The sequence below is a fragment of the Podarcis pityusensis genome, assembly GCF_964106645.2.
Source record: "Podarcis pityusensis genome assembly, chromosome: 2".
Taxonomy (NCBI): Eukaryota; Metazoa; Chordata; class Lepidosauria; order Squamata; family Lacertidae; genus Podarcis; species Podarcis pityusensis.
The window spans coordinates 20,752,702-20,777,510 of NC_138029.1; the positions used below are offsets into that span (position 1 = coordinate 20,752,702).

A 24,809-nucleotide genomic window follows, 5' to 3' on the forward strand; every position below is an offset into this window, starting at 1 on the left:
AGATGGCAGCCGACACCTTACTCTGCGCGGCACGTGTGGACGTAGCCTCACTATCGCGCGATTGCGCGCCCCCCCCACTCCTGTTTCCGCGCGCTCGAATTCCGGCTCCAATCGGGGCGCGTTCCACGGAACGAAGGCGCGCGCCTCGGAGCCCCTCGCGCCTCGACGTGAGCCGTCGGTTAAAAGAAGTTCCCTAAAGCCCACGTCCTCTCCCGTCATGCACCGCAGCGGCGAAAGCGTGCGGGTGGGGGGAGGAAGGAGCAGCTCCGCTTTCCCGCGAATTCAGTTCAAAGGAAGCAGGAGGGGGAGGGGGGGAGGCGAGCTCCCAGCGGCGAAGCGCGCGGTCCAACCAAACTCTCGCGGAATCATTCTGCCGTCACTTCTGGGCGGGCTCTGGGCCGGCCAATGGAGCGGCGCGGCGCCAGGGCGCGGGCCAATGGGCGCTCGGCGGAGGGGGCGGGAGCGGCTGGCGGCGGCGCCGTCGGGTTTGGCTGGAGCAGAGAGGGCGCTTGAGGAGAACCGATCGGCGGCGGCGGGGCGAATTGGCGGAGTCGAAGCGCTGCCCACTTCCTCCGCCGCGCCGCGCCTCCTGGCCCTCGCGGGCCGCCGCTCCCCGCGTCTCCCGCCACGCGACCCTGCCCCGTCGGAAAGGGCCCTCTCCCCCCCTCCCACCATGGCTCCTCAGAAGCACGGCGGCGGAGGAGGCGGCGGCGCGGGGCCCAGCTCGGCTGCTCCTAGCGGAGGGGGAGGCGCCGTCGCGGCCACTGCCACGGGCGGAGGCGCGGGCGGTGGTGGCAGTGGCGGAGGGTTCGGCGGCGGCGGCGGCGGCTCGACCTCGGCCGCCGCGCCGGGCGGCAAGTCCGGCGGCGCCGTGGGAGGCCTCGGCAGCGGCTACTCGGGGGGCGGCAGCGGCTGCGGCTCCTCGGCGTCGTCGGCAGCGGCCTCCTCGGCTGCGGCCCTCCCGCCGGTGAAGAAGCCGAAGATGGAGCAGATCCAGGCCGACCACGAGCTCTTTCTGCAGGCCTTCGAGAGTGAGCTTCGTGGGGGGAGGAGGGAGGGGGCCCCGAAAATAACAACCGTTCCCCTCCCTCCCTCCCTCCCCCCTCCCGCCCGAGTCGAGGCGTGGTGGGCGGAGGAGAGGGAGCAGCATCGGCCGCTTATTGTGGGGCGGCGGGGGTGCCTTCCTTTCCCCCCTGGCGCGCGCGGGTCCTTCGGCGGGAGGTGGTTCCCCCCCTTCTTTCGGTTGGGGAGGGGTGCTCTGCAAGCAATGCTGTTGCTCCTTTGTCAGGGTTGTCAGCCCCCAGGGCTGCCCGTGGGGGGAAACCCGCGCCCTGCCTAATTGTTACATTAATGAGGCCGTGCCACACACGCTCCACCTCGAAGGATTTTAAGGAGTAGTCAGATTGCGCCTCTCGGTAGGATTACCTTTCGGGGCTCGGGAGAGCCGCGGGGGGCGTTGTAAGTTGATACTATGTTGTTACGAGTGTCTTCTTCATCTCTCTCTCCCTCCCAACCCCTTGAGAGCTCATTGGGAAGCTGGTCTTCCTAAGCGATTGAAGGACTCCTTGTCCCACAAAAGATCATTTTCGAAGCTGAGGTTTTATGAACTGTAAGGAAAGTCAAGGGGGGATGTATGGAGGGTTAGGGAATTGGTCTCTGGTTTTGGACCTTAAAAAGGTTGGTTATTCTATTTGGGGCAAAAATTGCAGACTTGTCATTTTGAGTTGTGTGGTGAAGGCTGAAGGTATGGATAAGGCTGGTCAAGGAGGAGTGGAGAACTCGAGAAGGAAACGTGATCAGGAATTAGTCTGAAGAATGTGGCCGATTATTTGGTAGCCTTACAAAATTGCCTTATGTATAGAAAAAAGGTTTTAACTGCCACCCCTTTTTAAACATTGCAACAACTAGTTTTTAAAGTGAAAAGGTTCAGTCCCTAGAACTTTCATCTAACAAGACAGCAGCTTAACAAAAACATTGGGGGGGGGGACAGCAGTTGCTCTTAGAACACTTAAAGCACATCTTCTGATTCTTGTAAAATGAAATTGTGAATGATAAATCTGTACACTTTATAGAGTAAGATTTTAAAGTTGGATTAGGAAGGAACTAGTGTGTTTCCCAGAAGTCAGTTTTCTAAGAATTTAAGATGTTTTCTTTCACTAAATTATATATTTTCAGAGATGTTGTAGAAATGTTGAAGGGTTCTACGCTGACAGGCATAACTCTGGTTAACCATCTGAATATTCTTCCTCCTTTGTGAACTTTGTGTTTCATAGGAGCTAAGTAGTCAAGACTTTGCTAGCAAGATAGAATGTATTATATCCAAGGGCATAATGCTGCTGTTGGTTATTCAAGTGTCAGGGATGCAAAATTAGCTTCTGGAAATACTCCATTCCACAAAAGTATTTTTAATCTATCTTATTGGATCTACTGCTGTATGTTATGGGTGTTTATTTTCAAATATATACTGCCATATTTCCCAGTAGTAGATGGGTAGTGGTCACAGTAGTGGTCACTTGGTTGTAGCTGATAGTGATTAGGTTGCTGCTTGAAAGTGCCCACTTGCTTCATTACAGTCTAGGTATTTATGTACTACACATGTTTGGTATGAATGGATAATGTTGTATCTTCAAAAATTTAATGTGTGTCAGGGAAAAGCTAGTAAAGTGTCAAATTTTCTGCTTTGTAAAAGACTGCTCTATTTTCTCTCACAGAACCAACACAAATATATAGATTTCTACGCACCCGCAATCTCATAGCTGTGAGTAACTGTTAATCCTTTATTTTAATTTTTTGATCCACTCGTGGCAATGTTGAATTGACTTTTTTCGTTTTCTGTTGCAGCCAATATTCTTGCACAGAACCCTCACGTATATGTCCCACAGAAACTCTCGAACAAATATCAAAAGGTAACTTCACATATTAAAAATGTTTGTTATTTAATATGTTAGCGTCCTCCCCTCTTTAGCAACTGAGATGATGATAATAGTAGGGTACTGCCTATGTATAGTATGAATGATAACTTTCTCCAAAATTGGGATCTAAATTCTTTTGTAAACTTCACTTGGAAATGAACTTAATGACCACATAACATGTACATATGTAATGAAGCCTTGTATTTGTCTTAAATTTTCATGTGGTTTGGTTTGCAATGTGAGCTTGCAGGTGGTAGTTTTTCAGAGATTCACTTTGCTGATGCATAGCAGTGAAAAATATCAACTGTTTGCTGTCAAAGATGAAATCACATTGCATAAAAAATATATATACTTCATAAGTAATTGGGAGTGTCTGGTAATTAATTAACATTGTATTGTGCTTGCTATTTAGCTGTTACTGCTTGTGGTACTTCCATCTTAAGTCACAATGCTTTGCTTCAGGTCAATGTGGGTAATACTTTATATTTTCTTTAAACTTAGCCACTCAGTAAAAAATAATTATAGACAATGTCTGTGGGAAAGTAAAGAAAAATGGTAATCCAAACTAACTTCATTTCTGAGCTTCTGCAGTGGGTTTAGCAATCAGGAGCCTTGAAATACTAATACACTTCAAAATAATTAAAACTGCCTTTAGCTTTGAGTGCTTGCAACGTAATGTTTTTATCTCAGATAACCTATAAAGATTAAATTTGTGACTCCACTTGAATGGAATTAGTGGTGCAAAACATTGTTTGAGTCAACAAGATACGCATAAGATACGTCAGAGGATGGAAAAAAACAAAGCGATAAAATGTACACTGAAGGAATGGGGTATGCTTGCCACGGAAAAGGGAACTACAATGGGAGTTAATTCTTAGGCATATAGCATTGCTGTTGCCCATTAACATGAATTGTTCTTGAAAGCCATTTAAAATAAAGCAAGAACCAACAGATTTAAATAATGTAAAAATAGGTCTAATTAGTCAGAAGACTATAGTGGAGTATAGGTCAGTAGACATCTAGGAATTAGGTTTGTGTGCTGTAGGGTGTTAGTGCAAACAGAGGGATGAATCCTTGATCATGTTCTGAGTCTGGGACGTTTTGTCAAATAACTTGTAATGGTCAGTGCTGCTACTGGATGATAGGGCGCATCAGCTACATATAGGTGTATTTTTTTGGTATGTCTTTGTTTCAATGTAGTTGTGGTATTGAAAGAGTATGGCTATTTAAGGACTCATAGAATTCCTCAAACTAAATCTGTTTTCTTTCCAGAAATATCTTACATTTAGCGACAGTATGGGAGCCTGCTTTTTCTGCTACTGCAGATAGCCAAGGAATATTTTTTTACTGCAACATCTATACTTAGTATATATTTCTGCAGTGTGATGGAGAAAGATGAAATTGGCTGTGTTTGCCCATCATGGTAAACCATAAACCATGGATTGCCATGTTCAAATGAATTGTGCTTGCTTTACTCCTCAGCCACATTGGGAGGAACCAAATTGTGATCACTGGCTTAGCAGTCCAAACAAGTGATCATGGTTTGGTTTGCTTTGGTTTGCTTTGGTTTGCTCTTTAAAGAAAACCATACTGATAAGCCAATGTTTCTTCTTGGCATACCAGTTATAGCTTGAGCAAAATAAACTGGTTCCTAATTGGGCTGTAACACTAAATTGGGGGTCATGGGTTTGTTTTCTCCCATCCCAAGAGGGAAGTAGCAAAATAGCTGCTATTCTCTTGTGCATAGTAAGTCATAGCTTACTGTGATATGCAAAAGCTGCCATTGTGTATGTTTCTCTCTACTGCTGCTAATTGGTAAACAGCATTGGCAAATGCCACATTTCACTCTGAAAAGGCCTAGATTCTTAGCTTTAATCTTTAATTCATGTTTGCATATAGTTAGTTGACTGGTAAACATTTGGTAAGAAAGAACTGCATCCAAGAGGCCAGGCAGTGAAGCTTTTGTAAATGAGATCTGTTGGTTGTTTCCAGCAATGTGGTATAAATGACAGTGTGACATAAATGACTATTAAAATGTGTTAAGGGCTAGTAACTATGTGTAATATTCATAAGAATATTAATGTGCAAGCACAGCCATGAGAATTGCAAAATAAGGTCATCTGAATTGTAGGTGAATGATGGTCATGTCAACTGTGTTCTGCGAGAAGCAAAAACAACAATGTTTTTGAATACATTTTTATTCTGTCTTTTCCTGAAGTGTACTCTCAAGGCAGCTCCCAGCTACAAATAATAAAGTACAAAGAATTAAACTGTAAAAGCCATCAGTTTAAACAGAGAGACCAAATTAGGAGAATGCTTGCTGAAATAAAATGGTCTTTACCACCCGCCAAAGGACAGGATGTATTATGGGGGCCAAGCCATACCTCTGTAAAAGAGTTATTTCACAATATGGATGCCACAGGTGAGAAGGCCCACTCTTGTGCTTGCTCACCATTCTTCAGATAGCAGGGGAACACGGAAGAGGGCCTCCCATTATGGAATCTAGAGGAGACCCATAACAGACTTTCTGGACAGATTCATGCAGGAGTCAGTGTTTCCTCGCCTCACTGTTTAGGACTCCAAAAATCAAAGGCTGGAGCTGGTTCACCACAACATGGTCAGGTATCTTAATCAAAAATGCAGATTAGAAACTGGGCAAAACTCATTCATATTGGAGAGAAGTGCAAGGATATCTTCAAGAGTGTCTTCACATTTACTTAAGTGCTGTCAAACGACCTCTGCAACCCAAACCCTGTTCTGGCTGCATTTACAAGCCATGATGAACAAAGATCATGCTGGGTCTTTCGGTTTCAAGAATCTTGTCCACATTCTCAGATTGTGCAAAATGAAAAGTATAAGGCATGGGGAGGTCTGAAAAGGTGCTTTAGAGCAAACTGCAGGACTTCTCACAGGCATCTGGTTGGACATTGTAAGAAACATGACAATAGGCCTTTCGTCTGATCCATCAGGGCTCTTATGTTTGCAAAGGGCAGTACAAAGCAGGAGATCCCATATAGATTCTAACGAGAAAAGGGTTACTTAGCAGAGTTGTACACACCCACCCTCCTATTAACAAAACGTATCACATTTCCCTTCGCCACGAACAAATGACCCGCAGGGAATGATACTTAAATTCCACAAAGTCGAGAGTTCTGTGCTTTAAGCTGGATCCAACCAAGACAAAGGTGCTTTAGGGGACATGAACAAATGACCTCACGGGGAACGATATTTAAATTCCACAAAGTCAAGAGAGTCAAAGTCGAGAGTTCCAGGGTGGAAGGAATGTGTTTGGAGCATTGGAGGGACTTGTAAACAAGGGTGTTTGAGGGGGAAGCCTGCAGTGCTGTCTCATGGTGCATGTAGGACCAAGAGACATTGACAGCAAGGGAGCTGCTTCAGTGACCTGCAACACCAGTGCCATGTTTGTCTTCCTGCCTGAGAATGCAAAACTGCACCTGCAGTGAGTACAAGCTAGTTGCCTTGCTGGAAGAGAAGCTACAGCAACTTTAGGCAGAAAACCAGGACTGTCAGCAGCCATGCTGTGTCTCTGGAGCTACAAAATCAATTTCATGTCCTCACCTCAGATACTGATTCTCAGCCTGAGGAGCAAGAACTACAACTGCAGGCCTTGGAATACATTGAGGTAGTAGTGGACAGTGTACAGAATGATTTCTGTTGCTCCCCAGAGAAGAAAAGATGTGTGGTGGCGGAGGACGGGGCAGCAATGTGTGGAGGAATGACTGGTGGTTTTAGTTGTCCCTGCCCGAATGCACAAAGTACAGGAAGCAAGCAAGAAGAACTTGAGTTCTTATAGGATGACAAATATGACCCAATAAGCATTGCTGAAACTTGGTGAGATGAGACTCATGGCTGGAATGTAGAAACTGAGGGGTACAACCTCAAAATAAATGATGTGTACACTTGTGACGATATCTAAGATTTTGAACATGGAAGGCAGATTGTGTAAAAATTGTAGGAAAGGGAAAGAACAGTGATCTTACTGCAGGAGCTTTTGGATGTAATCTCAGAACCTCTGTCTATAATCTTTGAGAATTCTTGGAGAACAGGTGAAGTCCCTGTAGATTGGAGGTGGCCAAATATTGTCCCCATCTTAAAAAAAGGGGGGGAGGAGAGAATACCCAGGTAACTACCGACTGGTGAGCTTGACATAAGTGCCTGGAAAGGTCCTAAAACAGATAATTAAACTGTCATGCTGTGATTACTGAAACCCATTATGGGTTTCTCAAAAACAAGTCATGCCAGATGAATCTCATTTTTCTTTTTCTTTTTTATAGTTACCAGCTTAGTGGATTAGGGGAGTGCTGTGGATGTAGTGTACCTTGATTTCAGTAAGGCTTTTGACAAAGTCCTTCATAATATTCCTGTACAGAAGCTGGTAAAATGTAGACTGGACAACGTAACTTTTAGGTGAATTTGACTGACCAAACCCAAAGAGTGTTCATGAATGGTTCCTTGTCATCCTGGGAAAAAGTGACAAGTAGGGTGCCGCAGGGTTCTGTCCTGAATGAACCCTTTGTTGTTCAACATCTTTATAAATGATTTGGATGATGGAATTGAGGGGATGTTAATCAAAATTGCAGATGAGAGCAAACTGGGAGGGGTAGCTAATGCCACTGAAGACAGAATTGGGATTCAAAATGACCTTAACAGATTGGAGAACTGGGTCAAAATTAACCAAATTAATTTCAGTAGAGAGAAATGCAAGGTTCTATACTTAGACAGGAAGAACCAGCTGCACAAATATAAAATGGGGGACAGCTGGATTGCCAGTAGTATACAGTGGTACCTCAGGTTACAGACGCTTCAGGTTACAGACTCCGCTAACCCAGAAATAGTACCTCGGGTTAAGAACTTTGCTTCAGGATGAGAACAGAAGTCGTGCGGCGGCAGTGGGAGGCCCCATTAGCTAAAGTGGTTCTTCAGGTTAAGAATGGACCTCCAGAACGAATTAAGTACTTAACCCGAGGTACCGCTGTATATGAAAAGGATATTGGGATCATAATAGACCAAAAGAGTCAACAGCGTGATGCAACAGCAAAAAAACCACGCCAGTGCTATTTTAGGTTGCATCAACAGAAATGTAGCGTCCAGATGAAGGGAAGTAATAGTACCTCTCTATTCTGCCTTGGTCAGCCACACTGTGTCCAGTTCTGGGTGCTACAATTTGAGAAGGACAAGCTGGAATGCATGCAGAGTAGGACAGTCAAGATGATCAAGCGTCTGGAAACAAAGCCTTATGAGAAGTGGTTGAGGAAGTTGGATATGTTTCGCCTGGAAAAGAGGAGACAGATGAGATATTGAAAGGGTTGTCACATGGAAGGCGGAGCAGGCTTGGGACCTGAACCAATGGATTCAAGTTACAAGAAAGGAAATTACTAGTAAACATCAGGAGGAGCTTTCTGACAATAAGAGCCGTCAACGGAACTGACCCCCTTAGAAGGTGGCAGATGCTTCTTCCTTGGATGTTCTAAAGCACAGATTGGATGGCTACCTGTCAAGGATGCTTTAGCTGAGATTCCCGCATAGCAGGGCTTTGGACTAGATAACCCTTGGTGTCACTTCCCCCATCTTCCCTCCGTGTGTGTGTGTTTAGATTGTAAGCCTGCGGGTAGCGACTGTTTTGTTTTGCTCATGTAAGCAGCTCTGAAAGCCTTTTTGGCTGAAGAACAGGGTACAAATTCTACAAATTTAGTATCCTGTCTTTATAAACCCAGTTGTAAGGACACACAATGGAAGCTAGCAGAGTGTTGGACAAGGCTCCTTGAAAAAGGGTATTGAATCCTAGGGTCACACGCATGCTCATCTGATTCAGGAGATTGTTGTATCAATCAGCCTAGTGGGCAGAGATAGGAGATTTATACTTCCTTCCCCGAAATAGATACTCGTAGTATGCAACATGTCTTATTTTCTCACCCAGAATCAAATCGTGGATGAACTTTGTTTCTTTGTTAACTGACCCTGTATTCACCCACAACATTCGAAGACTTGGTGGATTGCTAGCAAGGCTACCTCAGTTCCCAGGACTGAAGGATGGATCAGGAGAGACACTTGTGTGATATCTCAGCTTCTGATTACCTGGCATGTTCTTTCCTATCCCATACACTTTCCTACACATATCCAGTAACATGGCCCCATCTGTCTCGCTTCAGAAACATACTCCCAATATAAACAGTCAAAAAGCATTTCCCGAATATTTAACAACGGTTCCACACATAAGCCTTCAAGTGCTTATGTTCTGCATGGGCAGAGACTAAACTATATATTTTAAGCCCTAAGCTGCAGAGATGTCAAAATGTTCGCTTTTTATTCTTCAGAGTAGTCAAAGCAAGTATAAAATGCTACGACCACAGTTACTAGCTTTCTGAATATAAGGCGGCTGAGTGAGTTTGGCGTGGATTGTCTTGTATAAATATATATTCATGTTTCCGTTTGAGTAAATTATTTACAAAGCAATGAAAATAGCATTGCTTAAGACTTTAAAGAACTTGCACTATTCCTTTTTTTTTTTACTTTTGTCCTTTGCCTTACAGATTTTACTTAGACCTTATTTGAAATTTCCTATCGTTGTATGAACATTCTCTCATATTTGTATTTTTTGTCCTTAGAATTGGAAAGGGAAGTACCTTCCAATTATATATACTTATTTAATTTCTCAGTCTTTTACAACTTGAGAAATAAAAATATTAAAGCTTGACGAGTGCAGTCAGGTATGGGATTTCAAGATCTATTTGATAAGAAACCAGCTTTTTCTCAATTGTGAATTATTTTCAGTTTGACAGGCTGATCTAAACGATTGTGTAACCTTTTTCAGTTATCTTCTTAGAGAAATGCATCTAGCAACCACTTGCTGATGCCTGGCCTAAGTCCTCCTTGTACTATACCCCAATATTCAGTAAAGGGCTGTCATATGAAGACACTGGCACACTGCCAGACCTGAATGTTTTTAGTACAAGGAATGTCGCTAGTGTTCAGCTGAGCTCCCACAAAGCAAAAACAGCTTTTCTGAATTCTAGTTCTGTAACTCTAGAATTCAGTTTCTGATACCTTTGTCTATTTATGCCTGTGGTGATTCTTAAGTGATAGTACATTTTACTTCTGCAAGTGTTCTTGAGCTAAGCGTAAATATTGAAACGTTTTGAAAATAGCCATGATTGAAAGACAAAATATTTAGGGATTAACATCATGCGGCTAAACACTAGCTTTCTGTGTCATATTGTGAAGTATTTCACAACTTGGTGCACCCGACTCCCTTCCAGGTTTTTTAAAAAAGCAATTGGAACAAATCTTTATGAAGCAAAACTTAACAACATAATGGAGATCAGTGAAATTTCAAAAAAACACAACTTTTATTACAGGAAAACATTCAGAGTAGACGGGATGCTGACGAAAGTAGAGAAAAAACAGGGAGAACACGACTTGCAAAGGTAACATTCATTTTATCTACCGAGAATGTTTCAGTAACAGTGTTTCAAATGGGATTATGTATTTTCTATGTCAGTAGAAGTCATACTGAAATATGACTGGAAGTATAATGAAATTCTGCTCCTCCCATAATAAAATACATGTAAACTAATTTTACCAGAGGTGTTGTGTGTGGTGTCTGTTTGTTCTCTGGTAAACTTGCGCTACAGTGTTTAGCTCTTAATATGGATGAAATAAAACATGCAGTCACTTCCTGAAAAGCGGCAAAACATGCAAACCGGCTCTAGTAATTTATTTGTTTTTGAAATTTCATTGATTTCCATTATGTAGTTGAATCACAGTTTATTCTGTAGTGCATGTGCGAAAACACACCTTTCCATCTATTGCTGTAGGTTGCTTGTTGTTGTTCAAAACTGTTGCATTTGTGTTAGGTGAATATGCTGAAACCTTGCCAGAAAACCTTCATAAAATGCCTGTGCTATGTTGTAGATAGGAATAAGTTTATTGATCGTCATTATTTAATTATTTCTATGACTCCCAATTGTCAACATATCAGTTGATAGATGGGGAAGTATCTTCTTGAAATTGCAGCTTCATATTTTGGGAGTAATTCTGGACCCAGCCTTGACCCTGGGTGACCAGGTGACAAGCAGTGGTGGAATATGCTTTTGCCCAGCTCGGGTGATCACATGCTTGAACTACTAAATGGGGCAGCCTTTGAAGAGTGTTCAGAAAAATAAACTGTGATGGCTAGGATATTAACTAGAGATGAATGCCAGGGGTAAATTCCATCATTGTTGGAACAGCTGAATTGGCCTCCAGTTGGTTTCTGGGCCCAATTCAAAGTGCTGGTTAAGACATGTGAAGTCTTATATGGTATGGGACCAGGATTCTTGATGGACCATCTTCTCCATTATGAGTCTGTTCATATATTAAGATAATTAACAGGAAAACTTTTGTGCTCCTGGGACCAGAGTGATGGCCTTTTTTGTGGCCTTGGTCACACTTTGGAATTGCCTCCCAGACACATGTACCTCACTCTTTACCTGACATGTTTTCCACTGCAAAGTGAAAACCTTCCACTTTAGGGAAATCCTTGGTCTGTTAGTTATTTTAGTGCACTTGGTTGACCATCCTTAAGGTGTTTTTTGTTTTTGTTGGTGGAACGCTCTGTCACAAGAGACTAGGGCCCTGCGGGACCTGACATCTTTCCGCAAGGCCTGCAAGACAGAGTTGTTCCACCAGGCCTTTGGTCAGGGCCCAGCCTGACTCCCTCCTCTGGCAACCTGCACAGAACTTTGCTTAACGGTTGCCATTAATTTGATTTTAATTAATTTTTATAATGAAATGTTTTAGAATGTTGGATTATTTGATTGTTTGATTATTTGTTTATTGTTAGCCGCCCTGAGCCTGGCTTTGGCTGGGGAGGGCGGGATATAAATAAAATTTATTATTATTATTATTATTTGTTTGTTTTTTGTTTTTGTTTTTTGTTGCTGTACAGTTTTTAATTATGTGTTATCGTTCATATCTTAATTTAATGTTAATTTTGTTGGCCACCTTGAACTATTTGGAAAGATAGGGTATAAATGATTTTTTAAAATTACCCTGTTTAAAAACCTGAATTGAATACAAAACAAAGAAAGCTATTTTGAACTTGTTAATGAATCGGTGACCCTATTATCAATTATTTATTGTAAGAAAAAAATCATAGGCTGCTTAAGCATAAAGCATAAAACTCCTAAGAGGGCACACAATAAAAATAAAGGAAAAACAGATACAATTAATAAAGGAAGGGAAGCATTGTTGCACTTGAACTCATTCCACGAGCACAATCATCTAGTTGTGATACGATCCAAAATATGAGTGAAAAACACTGATTTGACCATTAAGTATAATCCCTTTAGGAAATTCCTGGACCAATGCTTTGTCCCATGATGTTGCTAAAGGGAGGCATGTTTCATGTTTTCATAAGAACATGAGAAGGACCCATCTGATTAACATCCTGCATTGGCCAGCCAGATACTTCTAGAAATTCCTAAACTGTCTAAAAAGGCAGCCACGTGTGAAGTGCATTGCTGTAACATAATCTGGGTGCAATTATTGCATGAATGAGGCCAGGTTAGATTAAGAAAATAAATGTTAAAAAAGATTACTTGTTGTCTTCTCTCACATTTCTTAAATGTGCCTAGAATGTCTGAAGAGTGAAACGATATTTCTTTCCTTATTTTAGCTTGTCTGCTCATCTACAACTCACCTTTACTGGTTTCTTCCATAAAAATGGTACGTATTTCATCATACACTTTTTCTTTCAATGTCATTTACTGATGATAGAGGAATGTTTTGGTGTGTAACTGAGGTTCATGGACCTCTGCATTTTCACTGGGTGAAATAGTATTTATTGTGATTCGCTTGTAGACTGCGAAATGTGTCCTTATAAAATCCTTTCATTATGACTAAGCTGAACTGTATATCATTTTATAGTACACTTAACATTTTGGGATGATAAGTTATCATGGAGAAAAATAACAGTAGAAATGATCTAAGTAAGAATCAAGATACATTTAAGTTTTAGTGCTGTAACCCATGTAATTTTATTGGTACATGTGCAGGCAGACAACATTAAAGACTGGCCTCTTGGTTGAATGGTGTTAAATTGTCAGAAAGTGTTGAGCTCTACATGTCCATGAAAATGGCAACAGTCCTCTTTTTCTGCAAATTGCTGTTTGCTTGCTCCCCAAAATGAATAGCTGTTGCAGGGTTGGAATCAGGTTTCAGGGGGACGTGGTCCAAGTGCCCTGCTGGAGCCCTTGCTCTGTCCTATGGGATTTCTTCTCATTAGCTAACCAATAGCTAATGAAATTGCTTTTAAAAAAATAGTTACTAGGGAGGTGGTGAGCTGGCAGCAGTAAGGCCCAGTCCTTTGATAGAATAGACGAAGCAGCTGCATGTAATCTTCATTTCCCTGGAATTACTCTGGACCTGGTAGTGGGTTCATCCTCACCTGACACGGCACTTTATAGTGCTGGGCTGAGCACTGCCACCCTAGCAGCAGCATCAGGGATCCAGTATCAGCCTCAGTGGGCCCTGTCATTTGCCCCTTCTTGCGGCTATTAACCCTGGGCTTCAGCAGTGGCTCCAGTGAGCACAGCTGAGAGTTAACATGCACTTCTCCATTCAACTCTCCCCTTGATCTCTCTCCTCCCTGCCCTGCACGCAAATTGGGTAATGCAGTACAGTGCTCCAGGGCCTGTGCTTAAGGTTCTCTATATAGTTTAAAGGGCCAGTGACACATTAAAGCATAAAGACAGCACCTAGACTGGCAGATATGTATTTGGGTTGCACTGAAGTAGAACCTCTCTTTCAGAAGTTTAAAACATTTTCCCCCTTGGGCTCTTTTTAGATAAGCCATTGCAAAACTCAGAAAATGAACAAAGTTCTGTAACTCTGGAAGTACTGCTTATAAAAGTTTGCCACAAGAAACGAAAGGTAAGTTTAGGCATGGTTTAGCAATAGCAGGAGAAAGCAGCTTTTAACAGTCGAGTTTCCTAAAAATATATATAAACCATTTTCTTTATTAACGAGACTCTGCAAAGGCGTTTAAATATAATATAATACAACAGTCCCCAGTTAAATTCAATACTGTAAGATCTCCAAAATGCTGCTGCTGCTATTATTATTATTATTATTATTATTATTATTATTATTATTATTTATAGCCCACATTTTCCCTGGTGGAAAATATATCATTTAAGTATTTCTACAAGTCATAAAGAAAAAAGTAATAATCATTTTCCAGTTCATTTTAATATTTTGTCTGTATTCTCTGCTTTTAAAATTCCCCTAAAGAATATGGGTTCACAGAATCTTGTGCTTTGTTGCTCTAATAAAATAATGAATTCAATAAATGTTGAAAGAGATTACTTGCTGTCTTCTCTCTCACTTTAAGCAGATTTTTTAACTTCATCATGTGTCATATCCTAGATTTAGACTACACAATAATCTATAGAAGAGGGAGTTTGACAATACATGTTCATCATTTATAAACTGTTTCCCATCCCCCCAATGGGTCTTCGTTAAACCTCACAGGCATTTCATTTTCACTTTATCCAGATGCTGAAAAGTATTAAATATGTTCTATGTCTACAGGATGTTAGTTGTCCAGTAAGGCAAGTACCTACTGGTAAAAAGCAGGTACCCTTGAATCCAGACCTCAACCAAATGAAACCAGGCAGCTTTCCATCACTAGCAGTTTCCAGCAACGAATTTGAACCCAGTAACAGCCATATGGTGAAGTCTTACTCATTATTATTCAGAGTAACGCGTCCAGGAAGAAGAGAATTTAATGGGATGATAAATGGTGAAACTAATGAAAACATTGGTAAGCATGAAGTATATCCAGAACTTACTCATTTAATCGGGGGAAATCAGCTAGCTGCTTAAAAGAAAAATATTAAGCAGGCTTTTGAATGTGTGGGCGTTAATTGCTTTATACTTCCAATCCTATACTCAACAGTTTTTCTGGGTGAGTGGTTTTAGGATGAGACAAAGTGTTCCTGACAACCCTGGAGGTTGCAGATCCACTGCCTTGACTGTAGATGTGTCCATGGAAATTCCCCCACGTACTGCAGACAAGCTCTGCTGGTGAAGTGGGTGGCATAGAGGAAGAGCACATCTATGCCTATTCATTCCATGGTTAAAAACCCGTCAGGAACTGGTGTAAATAATTTCCCTCCCATTAAAAAGTTGAGGATCAACATGGGAACTGTTTGGATGTTACACTGGCATACACAATTGCACAACCACCACTACAACTGAAATGTGTGTGTAAGATTTCAAGAAGCCTGCACTCCTTGCAAGAATACTAACTTGGAGGGATCTCTGTTCATTTTTTCATTCTAGAATAGAACTTCCATTTTTCGATGTCCCTGGAAGATTCTTAACTGAGCCTTATTCTAATAATGTAATATTCACCAGGGGTTGAACAAAGAACTTTGTCTAAAGTTTGAAACAATCGTTAAAATAAACCCTCATTGAATCTAATTCAGTAACTCCTACTGAACAGCTATGCCAGAAAATTTGTGTATATTTATTCCTTACAAGTATAATATTTAGTGTGCTTAAATGCAGATGTTAACGAGGAGCTTCCAGCTAGAAGAAAACGCAATTCTTCCAACCGTGAAGATGGGGAGAAGACTTTTGTAGCACAAATGACTGTATTTGATAAAAACAGGTAATACTTTTTAAAAAGAGACTTCTCCTAGGGCATGTATTGGATTTGCCTTTTTCTGCGTGAATTTCATTTTAATCTTTTAAATGTCTTCTGTAAAATAAATCCTAGTTTTAGAGATTCATGTTTCCCAAAACGGCATTGAAAAATTCTTTGTCATGGCTAGAGATGTGAAATTTTGAAGCAACAGGAGGAAATCAGAAATTTTTGGGGAAATGAAAAAAATGCAAGATTTACTTTTAAACCGCCTTTACAAGTCAACCATCAATTTAGAAGCATAAAATGTATTGTGTATGAATTGGTTAGCCATAAAATTATCATGTTTGGTATATTAAAAACACAATTCATTCAAACAAATGAGCAAATTTCCTTTTTTAATTTTTTGCTACAAATGAGCTACTATAAGAAGCTACCACATTTTTTATTTGCACCAGTTTATGAGGAACAAGCAAAAAATAATTAAAAGAAACCACTGGCATTATAGTAAAACAAAGAAGAATGTTAAGTATTCCAGGAACTGTTTCCTCCAGTACATAACCTTACATAAAAGTCTTCCTCTCGCATAGTTTTTAGAAATCATTTAGGGGGAATAAATATATTGTTCTGAACATTTTATTCCTCTCCCCAGTTTTTCTCTCTCTCCACACCCCCAGCCTTCACATTTTTAGTAGTGGCATAGTAAAAAGAATTGCCTGAAACATGCCTACTGCCCCATCTCTATTTAAAATGCAAGCTGCTCATGTGTACATAATAGTACACATCAAAATAGTGTCAATAAATAAACCCCACACATTTCTGACGTCTGTGTTTGTTTTAAAACATGTGACTGCTGGGGTCCTGATCTGGTGGAATGCTTAAAATATTATGGAAAAGGGTAGAGCTTTCATCCTTCAAGTGGGCTGTGCTATTGTGATTAAACTCTAGGATACTGAATTTATACATTTTTCACATGCAAACAAAAGTTACAAACTTGCAGCTTTAAGTTCCTGGCTAAACTATAAGTAGCTGCCTTTCACTGTCTTTGTACTCTCCTTTCATGGATTATATTGGAACTTGATGTCTAGAATTCATGTGCCATCATCATAGTTTTTAAGGGCTTCCTGTGGTGGGTTTAACTAGGTATTTGCTACTTAAGTAATAAATTCCATTGGATGAACAAGTGCAGCTGCTATTCTAATGAAACTATATACCTTATTGTCATGCTGCTAATTTTCCGGGAGGGGTGTGTGGAATAAATAGATTAGGAATATTTGTGTTCGGTTGTCATGTACGTTGGACTATTTAGAGAACTGGCTGGGATTCACAGAAGCCCTTGCTCAGGTATGCTTTGGGGTAGGTATGTGACATGGAACTGCAATAGGATGGGGAACTTTTAAAAGCCCTAGTGTGCGTGCAGCCCAGCCATGATGTGGATGATGATGATGTTGTTGTTGTTTAGTCGTTTAGTCGTGTCCGACTCTTCATGACCCCATGGACCAGAGCACGCCAGGCACTTCTGTCTTCCACTGCCTCCCGCAGTTTGGTCAGACTCATGTTTGTAGCTTTGAAGACACTATCCAACCATCTCGTCCTCTGTCGTCCCCTTCTCCTTGTGCCCTCCATCTTTCCCAACATCAGGGTCTTTTCCAGGGAGTCTTCTCTTCTCATGAGGTGGCCAAAGTATTGGAGCCTCAGCTTCAGGATCTGTCCTTCCAGTGAGCACTCAGGGCTGATTTCCTTAAGAAAGGATAGGTTTGATCTTCTTGCAGTCCATGGGACTCTCAAGAGTCTCCTCCAGCACCATAATTCAAAAGCATCAATTCTTCGACGATCAGTCTTCTTGATGGTCCAACTCTCACTTCCATACATCACTATTGGAAAAACCATAGCTTTTACTATACGGACCTTTGTTGGCAAGGTGATGTCTCTACTTTTTAAGATGCTGTCTAGGTTTGTCATTGCTTTCCTCCCAAGAAGCAGGCGTCTCTTAATTTCGTGGCTGCTGTCACCATCTGCAGTGATCATGGAGCCCAAGAAAGTAAAATCTCTCACTGCCTCCATTTCTTCCCCTTCTGTTTGCCAGGAGGTGATGGGACCAGTGGCCATGATCTTCGTGTTTTTGATGTTTAGCTTCAGACCTTATTTTGCGCTCTCCTCTTTCACCCTCAATAAAAGGTCCTTTAATTCCTCTTCACTTTCTGCTATCAAGGTTGTGTCATCTGCATACCTGAGGTTGTTGATATTTCTTCCAGCAATCTTAATTCTGGCTAGGGATTCATCCAGCCCAGTCTTTCGCATGATGATGTGGATGATGGATTCATGCAAATTAACATGACTTGTTATTGAATGCCAGCTAATGAAATTAATTTCTCTTTACATATATTTTGCGCAACAGACGACTGCAGCTTCTTGATGGGGAATATGAGGTAGCCATGCAAGAAATGGAAGAGTGCCCAGTCAGCAAGAAAAGAGCAACATGGGAGACAATACTGGATGGGAAGGTTTGTGCCACTGGCATTTGCCAAAAAGTCTTCTTGAAAAGTGTATATAAAGTGAGGAGCTTCAAAACACTTAAGGACCTTGAAAATAGTGACGCTTCTTGAAAGCTGTAGGACCGAAGCCTTGAAGCGAAGTAGACTATTTAATTAACAAAATTTATTTACCTTGGTTTACAACCATAATCCGTTACGGAGGTCCGTTTGTAAACCAAAGCAGGTTGTAACCTAAGGCGCGCTTTCGCCAATGGGGCCTCCCCCCAAAAATTTGTTTGTAAGAAAATGGGTTGTAATCCAAAAAAAAGGTTGCAAACACACACTTCTGGTTTTGATGTGTTAGTAATCCAAAACGTATGCAAACCAAGACGTATGCAAACCAAGGTACCACTGTACTGCTTAATTGTAATAAAACCTCAAAGCTGTTTACAAAAAAACAAAAAACAAACACCCCACAAGTCATTAAATTTATCAGTAAAAAGAGTTAAAAACTGGTACTTTAAAAATAAACATGAAATCAACAGTATGCTAAAAACAGATTAAAAGCATAAAACATCTGTACTTCTGGATACGCTTGCTGTTTTTTGCAAGCGCCGAAAAGGTGCCTGATGTCAGTAGCTGGCGGTGGCATCTGTAACGGTCCCAATTTGAAGCTCCTTTGAAAATCTCTCAAAGCAATATATTTTTGTTTCAGAGGTTACCTCCATTTGAAACATTTTCTCAGGGACCCACACTTCAGTTTACCCTACGATGGTCAGGAGAGGCAAACGACAAACCGACAACTCCTACTGCGAAGCCGCTTTCAACACGGAATTCAGAGAGCTTCCCTCAAGAAAACAAGCCCAGCTCTGTGAAACCTACACAGACTATAGGTAAGGAAGTGTTGACATACAGATAGTGCTGCTTGCATATATTGGATTTTGTTTTCTTTCGTTGCCTAGTTCTGAACACTGTTCTAATGCGTTTCATGCATACGCTTCAATTGAGATTCCTGCATTCCAGGGGGTTCGACCAGATGTTCCTTGGGAGTCGATTCCAACTCTACAATTTTGTGATTCTATTACTAGTCTAGGGACGCGGGTGGCGCTGTGGGTTAAACCACAGAGCATAGGACTTGCCGATCAGAAGGTCAGCTGTTCAAATCCCCGCGACAGGGTGAGCTCCCATTGCTTGGTCCCTGCTCCTGCCAACCTAGCAGTTCGAAAGCACACCAGTTCAAGCAGATAAATAGGTACCGCTCCAGCGGGAAGGTAAACGGCGTTTCCATGTGCTGCTCTGGTTCGCCAGAAGTGGCTTAGTCATGCTGGCCACATGACCCGGAAGCTGTATGCCGGCTGCCTCGGCCAATAAAGCGAGATGAGCGCCGCAACCCCAGAGTTGGCCACGACTGGACCTAATGGTCAGGGGTCCCTTTACCTTTATTACTAGTCTAGAATCAAGAGAAATATATATGTTTATGGGGATTTGTCTAAAGTTGGGTAGGATTAACGTGTACAATGCTTAAATGTCTTTATCTGGTGGAAATCTCTGTTTGGAAATCTGTGGGAATTTGATCCTGTTGTGTCAGAGCTCAGGATGTGCTTGTTTGCTTCCTAGCTGGCTGCCCAAGAGGGAGTCTGTCAGTCGGGTGCTGGTCCAACTGCACTGTTTTGGATTTGTTCCTGAACCCAATTCAGTATGACCATGTTGACCTTTAAAGCCCTTAACGTTTGCATCCTGCATACCTTTGGGAACACCTGCTTCTATACTTGCCTCATCACACTGTGAGATCAGCAACTGAAATTCTGCATGTACCCCATCCCTTTTGTTGGTGTGATCTGCAAGAGTTTACTTTTCCCCATCATGGTACCCTCTTAGGAATTTCTATGCCTAGGGAACTCCAGTCGGTCCCTTCTTTATATAACGTCATTGCCCATTATTGCAGTTTCCTTATTTTCTAGTCTGTTTTCTGCTGCCGACTGTGACTTCAATTTATGTTGTTTTAAGTCTATTGTGTTAATAGCTTTTTTCCTACTTACATTTATATTTCTATGCTGTTTTTTAATGTTTACATGAGTTGGATATGTTCAGTATGGAATAGATAAAAAGTTGTTGGCGAATGCTCTTGTTACCTGTTTTTATGAAGCTTATAAACGCACAGTATATCTTGGGTGGGGTTGGGGAGGAGAACCTGAGAAGGAAGAAGGGAATTGCCAAAAGTCAGACGAAAGCAACCCCGTCCCTCCATAAGCGGAGCTCCACTCCCTAATGAGCCCTTCACTTAAATCTGCAGCTTGTTTGTGGTTGCTTTTATTTCTATCTAGGTTGATTAATTTTGTAAGAGTTTCCATTTTCATCTATAGCAGTTCATATGTGATAGAAGAAACGAAGATTTCTGATAAATACAAAAGATGTTTAGGGTGAATTGGGCTCAGTTTGGTTTGTGGAATATGGTTTTGTGAATTTCCCCTCAATGCTCACCCTCTGCTCTTGGTGATAAAACTGGGATATTCCGGATGCTAGCGTATTTTGGAATGCAGGTGTCTGTATTGTGTGGGAAACAGTTATTCACAAAGTGTTTATTTTCTTAAATTGGTCAGATACATCTTGATGAACACAAGCCTGTTTTTAGCAGGAGAATACTCTTGATTTTTTTACAGGTTTTTTAAACATTGAAGCTTTGTTCCCTTTGGTTTCAACATTCTCTTGACACTCTTTTTCCCTCTTTGCAGCCTGTTAAAACCTGCTGTAAAGACTTATTGTAATGAATCAGGAGTCGAGATTCAAACTGTAAAAATCTTACTATTTTAATTGTTTCAGTAGTTTTAAGGAACGCTGGGAAAGTATTCTTAGAACTGGTTTGATTCAGATTCTTTTGAATCTTAGGGAAGGCTGAAATTGAATTTATTTTCAGTTATTTTTTCCAGGAGCTAGTACAAATGTAGAACATTAATGTTGCCATGCATTTGAAGTACAGTGGTACCTCTGGTTAAGAACATAACTCATTCCAGAGGTCCATTCTTAACCTGAAACTGTTCTTAACCTGAAGCACCACTTTAGCTAATGGGGCCTCCCGCTGCTGCTGCGCCGCCAGAGCACGATTTCTGTTCTCATCCTGAAGCAAAGTTCTTAACCTGAGGTACTATTTTTGGGTTAGCGGCATCTGTAACCTGAAGCGTCTGTAACCTGAGGTACCACTGTACAAAAACCAACTGAATGTGGTTTTAAAAATGATGCAATATGAACATCTAAGCTTGTCAAAACAAAAATGTCCTCAATTATTTCCAGAAAGTACAAATAATGGATGCTTTACATTTCCAAGCACAATTCAAAGTGTTGGTGCTGAGCTTTAAAGCCCTAAACCGCCTCGGTCCAATATACCTGAAGGAGCGTCTCAACCCCATCATTATGCTCGGACACTGAGGTCCAGTGCCGAGGGCCTTCTGGCGGTTCCCTCACTGTGAGAAGTAAGGTTACAGGGAACCAGGCAGAGGGCCTTCTTGGTAGTGGCACCCGCCCTGTGGAACGCCCTCCCACCAGATGTCAAAGAGAAAAACAACTACTAGACTTTTAGAAGACATCTGAAGGCAGCCCTGTGTAGGGAAGCTTTTAATGTTTAACAGACCATTGTCTTTTAATATTTTGTTGGAAGCCGCCCAGAGTGGCTGGGGAAGCCTAGCCAGATGCGCAGGGTATAAATAATAAATGATGATGATGCTTGTCGTATCTCAACAGAAACGCTGTTCCATAGAATGGGGGCTGCCAGTTGTTAAAATAACGGGCGGGGGACACACACTCTGACAATTATAACAATTAGAAATGACATTAAACATCAGTGCAGGCAACCTCTCCTAACCATTGAGTACTCCCACCTCACGCAAACAAGCACATTGTTCTTACAGATTTTAACAGTGCTATCTGTTAGCAAATTCCAGTGAAGAGAAACCCTAGCTAATATTAAGCAGAATCAGGCTAACAGAAGGCAAGCAAGCATCTCAGTAGTGGTTAAAAGATCATGACCTGCATTAGAAGTGTTTGTCAAAATAACAACAAAATGTGGTTGCTGAGGTTTTTTCGTTCTGCCAGATGAAATTTTGCGTAGTTCACCTTTCACCAAGGTACAGAAGGTGAAACATCATATTTTTGAGCTCTCCAAAGGTGGTAAGCACATCACATGGTGGGTTATGCTGCCCTCTAGTGCCATAAGACTGGAATCACATGCTTTCCTTCTCCTCTTGACCAGTCCTTTCCCTGTCTTGACTAAGGTTACCAGACGTCCCCATTTCCTGGGGACAGCTCCCAGTTTTACAAATCAGTCCCTATACACAATCCTATCATTCCTACTGAAGTTGAAAAGTGTGCCTTGATTCATTGAAAAAAACCTGGTAACCTTAGTCTTGACCCAGAGCGGGGTGTGTGTGTGTGTGTGTAAGTAATGGGCAAAGAGCTCTGTTTTCTGACGTCTCACAAGAGGACAGTATAACCACACATGTCACCTTTTAGGTGAGAACCATTCTTAGTATAGTGGTATTGGATATATTGAATGAATGAGTGAATCGATTTATTTCGGTCACTGACCAGAATGAATTGGATATTTTGGTTCTTATATCTGCAAAGAACCAATGTGTGGATCTTGAAGACCTTTAGTGCTGTCTTTAGCTGTACGACTCTTAAGCCAGCACCGAATTTAGGGCAGTGCAAGCAGTTCCCTCACACAAGGTGCCAAAGCATGGGGGTTCAAATTAATAATATTGAGAATATCCATTAAAAAGCAACTGTACTGCTTCCAGTTCCTTTCATCAGCATGTAGCAGTGGCACAGGTACGGGGAAGATTTAGATGCAGAGCAGTTTTCACTCCAAAAAAGATTGGTGGTAAAAGTGAAATTGATGTGAGAATTGCAGTGGTGGCAGTATTATAATGTATGAAGCATCGTTTGCCTTGTATTTCTGAGGGTGGAAATACTTTTTTCTTCTTATCAAAAGGTTCTCGAAAATCATGGTATGCTGCCATGCAGATGGGTGAGAAGGAGTGATCTACCGTGAGAAATTATAATTAAGGTTTTTTTTGTTCAGCCAATTGTTAAAAAGTTCATACACTGACTAGGTTCTTGTGTGATTTAGTAGATGGTGTGTTAGACATGACTGCTCAGCCATGAAGGTTGTGGATAGCTTTAGGCGAGCGTTTAAAATCATAGAATGGGATAATGAGCTTCATGGAAGGAAGGGCTGATACAAATGTAGTATAGGCTTGGAGTCTGTGTTTGTTTGCAAGATTAACATAATTATTTTCCAAGAACAAATCTAGGTAGTATGTCAAGTAGGGGTGATTGCGTACACGCTTGTCTAATACAAAGGTATATAAGTGGAATGATTATTTTAATACATTCATTCATTTATTTATTTCCTGCTATATTTTTTATAAATGCATTCCAATTGTCAGTGTATTTGTCCATACACAGTCTATGTCTGCATTCGAAATGTCAGTATATTTGTCCATACACAGTCTATCAGCAATCCATTCATATGTTACAAGAGGTTCTTTTTGTTTTCTTCTTCTTTTGTACTTTTTATGCACTAAAAAGTGGAAGGTTTTTTTTAAAAAAAGGAAGAGAGGTTGAAGCTAGTGCTAAAAGCATGCTATGCTCTCCTACTTGTTGTCTTAATTAGGAGCCTTGTCTTGTGTTCTGAAATGTGTGTAACTATTCAATGAGACCACTCAATTCCCTTCTGCTAATCAGCTACTTATAACAAAATGGGGGCACTTTACTTACAAAACATTGAGTCCTGTAGAGGTTTGTTTTGAACAGTAGTACAGTTAGTGACATCCGTGTTCTTTTGCAGCTGTAAAAGAATCTTTGCCGCCAGACCTGCAAGCAAGAAAAGAAAGGGATGTTTCAAATGAGCCTCGACAGAAACTGAGAATATTTTATCAGGTATTGAAAAATCTAATATTTGAGACGGTGCATGATTAGACCTGACCATTAGCAAGTACTGCTTCCCATCTGCGTAGTATAAAAAGAGGAGACAACTTTATACTAATAACAAGCTCTTGTTTTTGCCAGTTCCTGTATAATAACAATACAAGGCAGCAGACTGAAGCGAGAGATGACTTGCATTGCCCGTGGTGCACACTGAACTGCCGTAAACTTTACAGCTTACTCAAACATCTCAAGCTTTGTCACAGCCGGTTTATTTTCAATTATGTGGTGAGTATTTTTCCTTGTATCTCTGTAACACCTCTGGTACGGAGGGAATCCAGTTGCTGCTCCTATGCTCACACAAGGACTCTTGATCCACTAACAAGACGAAGGGAGATGGCACCCTGGAGGATCAGCTCTAGAGGGTTGGGGGATCCTCCATAATACAGTTGTACCTCCGCTTACGTATGCCTCTGGATACGTAAACTTCGGGATGCGAACGTGGCAAACCCGGAAGTATTTTTCTGGGTTTCGCCGCATGCGCAGAAGTGCTAAACCGCGTGCATGCGAAGAAGCGGTCCTCTGGTTGCGAATTCCTCGGGATGCGGCCGGACCTCCAGAACGGATCCCATTTGCAACCGGAGGTACCATTGTAGGGTAGAATGAGGCATTGGGGGGGTGCAGGGGAAATGGAATTTGGGGAAATAGCCTCCCCACTAGTTTCATTGGCAGGTGTTTTCACTGGGTCAAAAGCCCTTCTGTGAGCACAAGGGCAGCGGTTGATATTATTACCTTGGCAGAGGACTGCTCTTGGTACGATACAGAGTCAGAAGGTCAAGTGAAACAAATTTGATA

General features: G+C 41.6%; 1 protein-coding gene across 3 annotated transcripts in view; it reads left to right on the top strand.

Moving 5' to 3' along the window:
• The first annotated feature begins 488 nt into the window (after window positions 1-488).
• The window catches only part of SUZ12 (SUZ12 polycomb repressive complex 2 subunit), a 32,058-nt gene continuing 7,737 nt past the window's right edge, over window positions 489-24,809 (top strand). Inside the window, exons 1-12 of one of the 3 annotated variants that reach the window (XM_080994478.1) lie at window positions 489-1,031; window positions 2,712-2,758; window positions 2,842-2,906; window positions 10,289-10,357; window positions 12,589-12,638; window positions 13,759-13,844; window positions 14,505-14,736; window positions 15,486-15,588; window positions 17,960-18,065; window positions 18,781-18,928; window positions 23,878-23,969; window positions 24,099-24,242. In XM_080994478.1, coding sequence (XP_080850604.1) covers window positions 674-1,031; window positions 2,712-2,758; window positions 2,842-2,906; window positions 10,289-10,357; window positions 12,589-12,638; window positions 13,759-13,844; window positions 14,505-14,736; window positions 15,486-15,588; window positions 17,960-18,065; window positions 18,781-18,928; window positions 23,878-23,969; window positions 24,099-24,242 — 1,500 coding nt within the window. In that variant the 5' untranslated portion in view covers window positions 489-673. Of the gene's footprint in view, window positions 1,032-2,711; window positions 2,759-2,841; window positions 2,907-10,288; window positions 10,358-12,588; window positions 12,639-13,758; window positions 13,845-14,504; window positions 14,737-15,485; window positions 15,589-17,959; window positions 18,066-18,750; window positions 18,929-23,877; window positions 23,970-24,098; window positions 24,243-24,809 lie in introns of all 3 variants that reach the window. The other 2 variants (XM_080994477.1, XM_080994479.1) reach the window with 2 other exon arrangements.